Here is a 9,372-nt window from a genome sequence, read left to right on the forward strand (position 1 = left end):
ACACGGACCACTTGCAACTTGTGTCATGTTAAATTCCCATTTCTCTGTATTTTTCAACGTACTACAACAACACTCACCTTTAAAGTCAGCTTCAAAACTCGTCATAATGGCCACCTTATAATATCAACTCAGTTGATAAAACCAAGTAATCTTGTTTCATTCCCCCACTGACAAAGTTAGAAAGTTACCCCCTTTACCCCTAAAGGTGAGTCTGCAGTGTTTTACATATTTCCTATAGGAAATACTGGACCTCAAATCTATCTTGTGTTAAGAAGGGAATGTAGTCCAAGGAGCAGAAGTGCAATTAGTTTCCAATGATTCTGATAACCTCCCCAATTATCCAGTTAGTGCATCAAATTGAAATGTAGGCTTAGGTGTGCAATAAATTAATCCCAAATTGCCCTCACACAAAATTTCAGCTTTTATGATGTATTTCAAAACCTTTAACTGTTAACAATACCATGAAAAAAGTGTTGCATAATGTTATACAGTAAAACAAGAATTATTACACACCAGCAATCAACATTACTTTGAACAAAATTTTATTCATTTTTTTTAAGCTTGTTAATCAGTCATGTTTGTAAAAAATGCAGTCATTCATAATTTTTTGACAAAAATAGACCCAACAAGTTGAAAACAGACAATTAAAGTAGCTAACAGCAAAGAAATATTGCTTGGTTTATACCTAACAATAAAAAGAAATCATTTCGTGCTTTACTACAACAAACTTTGTTGCAAACAATCCATCTGAAGATCAAACAGAACTTTACTGAAGAGATGGTGAAATAATGATGGAAATAATAAGTTGATAATAATGCTCCTCAAGTGGCATTAGAGAAAATACTCAAAGGATTGGTAAAGATAAAAGGTAACCACTAACTGGTTAGCTCTTATAAGTCACAAAATTGGGTTGAATTTAACTCAAATCTAAACAATCTCAATACATCATATGTTACATGATACTTTCTTTTCCTAAAAAATCCTTGACAGCCTAGACAGTTTTTCTGTCACTTAAAACACGGACAATGGAACCAAGTCCAGCCACTGCCAAAAGCTGAAACATAAGAAAATTCACAAAACTAAGAATCTAACCCTACAGCCTCATGCTCATGAATGGGAACACCACATTACAAGTATCTTTTTACTTCATGAGAAAGTATTCTATCAACTGTTTTAAATATAAAGAGCTACACTTAGAGTGGCCTTGTTGAGGAGGTAAATAAATGACTAGAAAAATGACAAGTAAGTGTTCCTGAAAAACTATCTCGTCCAGAATTCCAACTAAACATTTCCGCTATACTTGTTGTGTGATCTCATGCTGGATGAAATAACTAACCTTTTCATGCCATGTAAGTAACGTAGCACTGGATCCCTCAGTGGGCTCAGCAAAACCTCTGTAAATGTATTTCATCAACACATCCTGCTCATTCTTGTCCAAGATTTTGACACATTTGTCCACTTCAGCTGCCTTCACAGCAGTAAGTACACGTAATACTATCCCAAATGCCTTATCCTGCAAAACAGTTTGCAGAAATCTCTTATAAACTCTAGCTATAAATGATTTCCTCTCAAGTTTTATTACAGTAAGCATATTAAGAGGAGTTTTAAATTTTCACTTGTTACTCATCAAGTGTTCTAGACAAAGGGCTCTTGAAAGAGGGTCCAAAATAGACTTTTCCAATCCCACATCCTGCAACTGTTTCTCATTTTATCCCACCAGGTTAAACCCAAGTTGCTCTGGTTCACCACCAACTGATCGACAAATTAGAGCCTTAACAATATTGACAATGTACTCCTGTTATTGAGAAAGGAAAAGAATTGATTAATGCATATTTAGAAATTGAGAATTGATTAATACATAGCTAGAAAGACAGTCTTAATAAGTGAGACCTGCAGAAGGACCACCAGAAAAACTATTCTGTTACATAGATAAAATTCTTCAGTCGATCACACAACAACAGAAGTCACATCTCGATACAACAGACTCCATCAACTTCATAGAAAAGACAAAGCTTCAGAAAGTAGTGATACTCCTTTCAATGGATGTTACCAGCTTATACAAAAATATACTCTCTCATTCCCGCCCCCATCCAAAGTTCTTACTAGAGAAAGCACCTAAACTAACTTGGCTGGAAAACTCATCCCAATTCAGTGAACAAAATTACTTGCAAATGCATGGAACTGCCATGGGTACCAACATGTCGGTAGCCTTTTCAGACATCTTCATGGCTAAAATTGCAAATCCTAGATAAAGGTGTTCATTTGGAAACACATCAATGACATAATCTCTCTCTTGAACACCAACTGATATGTCATCAACCAGTTCATTGAACAAGCAAACAATCATCAGCCAACAATCAAATTTACAGCTGAAATATCTGTTTCAGAAACTACTGTTAGACACCACTATCTATAAGGGAGAGAGATTCAACAGGGAGCCAGACTTCCCAGGACTAATTCTTCTAAGGAAAAGTTTGAAGAGGCTATTAGACAGTTCAAAACATACTTGGCTGAGAGAGACTAACCGAAAAACTTTTTTGACAACCCACTCTTTGGAGTGAACTTGAACGACCTTAACCGGCCCACCTCTAACAGGGAAAACAAACAATCAAATCTTACCCTTTGTAATAACACAATACTATCTAACTGTTCCAAACCTTAAAGAAATCCTTTTGAGTCCATGAAATTTAGTACAGTAATAACCATTGCTAGGAGAAACCTTCAAAGAACTGCCAATAGTATCATACAGAAAGGGGCCTTCACTCAGACATACTCATAAGAAAAAAAAAATTATAATGAAGGCAAGAAAACTGGAGATACTATGGAGATGTGCAAACATTTGTAACCAACACAGAGAAAACAGGACTTGGTACAGAGTCATTTCAGAATGTCATCCCCAATTTACACGGGAGCATTAATTAAGTTTGATTCCAAAGCAAATGAATACTTTTTGATGTCTCTATGTTCGAGTAACTCATAACCTGAGTTAAATTATGATCTCACCAATAGCCATCCTATCTTCTATCCTGCCTTCAAACTGGAGCACATCCTGGTCTCACCATCCTATTTTCCTATATAATTTCTTGTATCCTACATCCCCCTAAATTTTGAGCTACATCCCACATCCCGCCAAACCCATGTTGGACCCTCTCAAAGACATTGGTTTCAGTGGTCAAATATTGCATATAAAGTCCCCTTAGCATTCAAAAGATGGTAGCAATCTGGTCTCATGTCATGTAAGGATTCCCAATTGCATAACCTAACTACCATCTCCTTAGCAGTAAAAAAACTTACATATGTCAAGCCACCCTTACAAAAAAAATTATCATCTTTCTTATTATATTTACAATAGTTCAAATGTTTTCATAGTATTTTCAATCGGTGTCAGGATCTTGTGTCGTCCAACTGAGTCTGTCTCAGTCCTCCAAATTTCCTTATTATCTATTACGAAAATGTACTGATCAAGAATGTGTTTGCAAAAACTGCGAAGAGCATGAAATATGATAGTAGTCCTCTACCTTTGTCGCCTGGTTTTTCGACATAATAGGAGCATTCGTCAAAGCAGCTTTAAGGGCTTCTGCATTTTTCTGCCTAGATTAAAGTTAAGGACTCAAAAAACGTAGGTTGTGTTAAGTGTAACTTTCGTGAGATGCTGCATATACTATCCTATCATGGTTCACTGCTGACCTCGGTTAGTCTTTAAAATATGGGTTAAATTGCAGTGGAAAGGAGTATTTAAGATTCATACAACCTTAGTAGGACCAATTTCTTTCCTATTAACTGCTAAAATGTGAAATAAAAATTGAGTTTTCCGTGCCATGAAAGGATACTGCATGAGCAAGTTCTTGACTTCCCCTTCATCCGGTCCGCTTTGACCTGAATCTTCATCTCCATCATCTTGAAATGTGTTTTCATCCAACTCATCTACATCTACTCCCCTAAATTTTGTCGACTGGCTGGATTTCGACATATCGAAAGAAGATTTAAGAAAGAAATAAGTTCAGTATTCGTATGGAATGGACGGAAACAACTCACTCCCTTCCCTTCCCATAAATCACCGGGAACATAGTCCTAGAGCCAGTCTCCAGTAGTCGACAGCAGTCATCGATGACCCTTTCGGGGAGGCGGGGGCGATATTTAGTTCACTTCGTGTAACTTTGGATTACAGAAGGTCGCAAAACTCCGTTGGCATCCCCTTTGACCTATCCTTCTACATCTTTTTCAAACTTTCTTTTCTGAAATGAGTGTGATTCAGTAAACAGTCACGTTACCTTCACAGGTTCTTCCTGGAGTTAGAATTGACTTAAATAAAAGTAATATAAGACTGGTTCTAAACTGCCTCTTTTTCAAATTTTAAATCATGCCTGTGAGAGTGTTACCCATCCTTTGAACTACGATATTTTCAAAGCCAAGTTTATCCTAAAAGACTGCTCTATGTGTCTGTTAGTGTCATTTCTGTGTGCATGTAAGCAAGCATGGACTTAAAGTACCACCGCTATCAACATTAAAATTTTACGTGCTTAATACAGGTCCCTAATATTTTCAACTTCCCAGCTATTTCAGGGGGTTGAAACACTCCAATAAACGTACTTGATATTAATGGCAGTAGATCTTGTATAATTTGTTTATGCCTACAATCAAAATACTAAATTTAAGATGCTTCTGGTCTAATAAGCTTTCGTTATTGATGGTAGTCAGTGTTACCTACGCAACAGAGCGGACTTTCTGGGTTTCAACAGCATAATAAACCCATGTTCAAGGCTGGAGCAACACAAAAAGGTTAAAAAGTAATGCTGATCTTCATCAAGTAAGGATGATGGGACAGTTGACTCATACACTTCATCTATTGAAGTATCCCATGATTTCCTAAATTAGCGGATTCCTGACGTTTGTGATTAAGTCTTTCCTGTCCACGATGTACCGTGTTTCCTTGGCGTTTTACGGGAGTTTTCCCCTAATGAAGTCTCACGAGTTAAAAAAAAAAATGGAGACTGATGGGTTATCTTTGGGCTATTCACTTAGATTTTTTTGTGGTTTTAAGACAGCACTATTTGGAGCGAAGGAGGTGAGGGTGAAGGGGCAGAGAAGCTGGTGTTGAGATTTTAATCATTTATTTCCCATCTTCTGGGCTTGCATTTGGAGTTCATAAGGTCTCGCACGCGCTGTTAACGGCCCGAGCGCGCGAACATTACGTAACAAAGCAATAGGTTGCTAAGGAACGCAAACAAACAACAGCAATTTAAAAAAATCCTAAAAGGTAAAACTTTGCAAAAGATTGTCTTGCTACAAAAGGGCCCTTAAAAGGTCAGTTACGAAGTAACCCGCTTAAAGGTTCAATAGATACATGTACAGAGTCATCTAAAAAGTAAGCAGTTTGAAAATTACGGTGCATATATTTCAAGAATCGTTTTGAAAGAAGCGTTTTAAAATTTGCACTGAATACATCCAGAAGTATAAATATGATTGTAAAGTATCTCAAAAGTCACCAAGCAAAAGAAAGTATAAAGTTGCAGAAAGAAAGAATGCGATTCAAAGTTGCAGTATAAACATCTCGAGGACCGCTTGGAATAAATGAATGCGAGAACGATCTTCGCAGTAATAAACACTACTTAAGTAGTAATGGAATTAACCAGTTTAAAAGTTGCAGTGCATGTTTATGACTCAAGAACAATTTAAAACAGAGGCAGTTTGAAAGTTGTAGGGTATATCTCAAGCGTCAGTTAAAAATGAGGCAGTTTCAAAATTGTGAAGTATATATTCCAGGATTGTCAAAGAATGCAAGCAGTTTAAAAGTTGCATGGTAAATATCTTGAGAATAAGTTGATAAGGAAGCAGTTTGAAGGTTGCGGTGTATGTATCTTAAGAGCCATTTAGAAGGAAGCATTTTGAAAGTTGCGGTGTATGTATCTTAAGAGCCATTTAGAAGAAAGCAGTTTGAAAGTTGCGGTGTATGTATCTCAAGAGTCACTTCGAAGGAAGCAGTTTGAAAGTTGCGGTGTATGTATCTTAAGAGCCATTTAGAAGAAAGCAGTTTGAAAGTTGCGGTGCATATAATTCAAGAGTTATTCAGAAGGAAGCGGTTTGAAAGTTGCTATCTTCTGAATGACTCTTGAGATATATGCACCGCATATACATGGTAAATATGTTAAGAGTCGGTTAATAAGAGAGCAGTTTGAAAGTTGCTGTGTATATCTCTCAAGAGTCATTTAGAAGGATGCTGTTTGATAGTTGCGGTGCATATATCTCAAGAGTCACTAAGAAGGAAGCAGTCTGAAAGTTAAGGTGCATATATATCATGAATCATTTAAGAGAAAGCGGTTTGAAAGTTGCGGAATGTATCTCAAGAGTCATTTAGAAGGAAGCAGTTTGAAAGTTAAGATGCATATATCTCAAGAGAGTCACTGAGAAGGAAGCAGTTTGAAAGTTGTGGTGCATGGATCTCAAGAGTCATTTAAAAGAAAGCAGTTTGAAAGTTAAGGTGCATATAACTCAAGAGATTCATTTAGAAAGAAGCAGTTTAAAAGTTGTTGTGCATATATGTTAAGAGTCATTTAGAAGGAAGCAGTTTGATAGTTGTGGTGCATATCTCTCAAGAGTCATTTAGAAGGAAACAGTTTGAAAGTTGTGGTACATATATCTCAAGAGTCGCTAAGAAGGAAGCAGTCTGAAAGTTAAGGTGCATGTATCTCAAGATTCATTAGGAAGGAAGCAATTCGAAAGTTGCGGTGCATATTTCTCAAGAGTCATTTAGAAAGTAGCAGTTTGAAAGTTGCGGTACATATATCTCAAGAGTCATTTAAAAGAAAGCAGTTTGAAAGTTGCGGTGTATATATCTCAAGAGTCATTTGAAAGAAAGCAGTTTGAAAGTTGCGGAATATATCTCAAGAGTCATTTAGAAGGAAGCAGTGCATAAATCAGCAGTTGCAGTGCGTATGTCTCGAGAGTCGCTAAGAAGGAAGCAGTTTGAAAGTTGCGGTGTTTACATCTCAAGAGTCATTTAGAAGGAAGCAGTTTGAAAGTTGCGGCGTATATATCTCAAGAGTCATTTGGAAGGAAACAGTTTGGAAGTTGCGGTGCATAGCTCTCAAGAGTCATTTAGAAGGTAGCAGTTTGAAAGTTGCCGTGTACATATCTCAAGAGTCATTTAGGGGGAAGCAGTTTGAAAGTTGTGGTGTGCATCTCTTTGTATACACTTTATACAGCCCCTCTTGCTGACATCATTCGAAAGCATGGTCTCCTTTATCACCTCTATTCAGATGACTGTCAAATCTATGTGTCGTTTAAATCAAGTCCTGATGAAGTATCCGCAGCTCTTGCAAAATTGGAGGATTGTGCCAGTGAGATCTACGCTTGGATGGCATGTTATAAACTAAAACTCAATCGTGAAAGAGTTTTTAAGTAATACATGCCAAATATTGCCCGTGCCCAACAACAGACGAGATTACAATCGCTGGTGTTAAAATAGGAAAGTCAGTAAAAGCTAGAAACATAGGGGTCGGTTATCTTTGATAGTTTTATGGACCTTGAACAGCATATTAATCATATTTGTAAGGTGGCTTTTTGCCATATACGTAATCTATCAAGGATCAGGAACTGTCTTTCTCTAAAAGATACAGAAACATTGGTCCATGCATTCATAACGACCAAGCTAGATAACTGTAATTCACTATTGGCTGAGCTGCCACAAACCTTAATAGATAAGCTTCAGCGTGTTCATAACGCTGCCGGGCGCTTAGTCTCCCTTACTTGCAAGTATGATAAAATCATTACGCCAGTCTTAATGGATCTCCATTGGCTACCTGCTAAACAACGTATATCATTCAAGATATTACTACTTACATATAAGGCCTTGAATGCCTTGGCGCCTCGATATATATCGGACATGCTAATGCAGTACATACCAGCTAGAACTCTACGCTCTTCTAACAAACAGTTCTTGGGTTAGGGTTAGGGTTAGGTCGTTTAGAAGGAAGCAGTTTGACAGTTGCAGTGTATATATCTTAAGAGTCATTAAGATGGAAGCAGTTTGAAAGTTGCGGAGCATATCTCTCAAGAGTCACCTACAAGGAAGCAGTGTGAAAGTTGCGCTGTATATATCTCAAGAGTCATTTACAAGGAAGCAGTTTGAAAGTTGCGGTGTGTAAATCTCGAGAGTCATTTAAAAGAAAGCAGTTTAAATGTTGCGGTGTATATATCTCGAGTGGTATTAAGAAGGAAGCAGTTTAAAAGTTAAGGTGCATATATCTCAAGAGCCATTTAGAAGGAAGCAGTGTGAAAGTTGCGGTGTATATATCTCCAAAGTCATTTAGAAGGGAGCAGTTCGAAAGTTGCGGTGTATGTATCTCAAGAGTCATTTAGAAGGAAGCAGTTTGAAAGCTAAGGTGTATATATCTCAAGAGTCACTTAAAAGGAAGCAGTTGGAAAGTTGCCGTTTATATATTTCAAGAGTCATTTAGAAGGAAGCTGTTTGAAAGTTGCGGTGCATATCTCTCAAGAGTCACCAAGAAAGAAACAGTTTGAAAGTTGCGGAGCATATCTTTCAAGAGTCATTTACAAGGAAGCAGTTTGAAAGTTGCAGTGCATATCTCTCAAGAGTCATTTACAAGGAAGCAGTATGAAAGTTGCGGTGTACATATATCTCAAGAGTCATTTACAAGGAAGCAGTGTGAAAGTTGCGGTGTATGTATATCTCAAGAGTCATTTAGAAGGAAGTAATCTGAAAGTTGCAGTGCATATATCTTAAGAGTCATTAAGAAGGAAGCAGTTTGAAAGTTGCGGTGCATATTTCTCAAGAGTCATTTAAAAGAAAACAGTTCGAAAGTTGCGGTGCATATATCTCGAGAGTCATTTAAAAGAAAACAGTTTGAAAGTTGCGGTGCATATTTCTCAAGAGTCATTTAAAAGAAAACAGTTCGAAAGTTGCGGTGCATATTTCTCAAGAGTCATTTAAAAGAAAACAGTTTGAAAGTTGCGATGTATATATCTCGAGAGTCATTTAAAAGAAAGCAGTTCGAAAGTTGCGGTGCATATATCTCAAGAGTCATTTACAAGGAACCAGTTTGACAGTTGCAGTGTATATAACCTAAGAGTCATTAAGAAGGAAGCAGTTTCAAAGTTGCGGTGCATATCTCTCAAGAGTCATTTACAAGGAAGCAGTGTGAAAGTTGCGGTGTATATATTTCAAGAGTCATTTAGAAGGCAGCAGTATGAAGGTTGCAGTGTATATATCTTAAAAGTCATTTAGAAGGAAGCAGTTTAAAAGTTGCGGTACATAATTCTCAAGAGTCATTGAAAAGGAAGCAGTTTGAAAGTTGTGGTGCATATATCTCGAGTTTCATTAAGGGGAAGGCAGTTTGAAAGTTGCGGTGCATG

The 9,372-nt window shown here is 37.2% G+C and overlaps 1 protein-coding gene and 1 long non-coding RNA gene across 2 annotated transcripts; one reads left to right on the forward strand and one right to left on the reverse strand.

The window, feature by feature from the left end:
- Positions 1–525: 525 nt before the first annotated feature.
- Positions 526–4,038, reverse strand: LOC113681676 (actin-related protein 2/3 complex subunit 5-A). The gene is made up of 4 exons (XM_027198784.2): positions 3,831–4,038; positions 3,519–3,591; positions 1,337–1,513; positions 526–1,054 (listed from the first exon to the last, which is right to left on the reverse strand). Exons 1-4 carry the CDS (start codon positions 3,968–3,970, stop codon positions 992–994), a joined length of 453 nt encoding a protein of 150 aa, XP_027054585.2. The 5' UTR covers positions 3,971–4,038; the 3' UTR covers positions 526–991.
- LOC149047698 (uncharacterized) lies at positions 1,513–4,040 on the forward strand. Its single transcript, XR_016185792.1, has 2 exons — positions 1,513–2,380; positions 2,495–4,040. It is a non-coding gene; the product is annotated as an uncharacterized LOC149047698 (long non-coding RNA).
- The last annotated feature ends 5,332 nt before the right edge of the window (positions 4,041–9,372 follow it).

The sequence above is a fragment of the Pocillopora damicornis genome, chromosome 4 (genome assembly GCF_964200805.1).
Source record: "Pocillopora damicornis chromosome 4, jaPocDami1.2, whole genome shotgun sequence".
NCBI lineage: Eukaryota > Metazoa > Cnidaria > Anthozoa > Scleractinia > Pocilloporidae > Pocillopora > Pocillopora damicornis.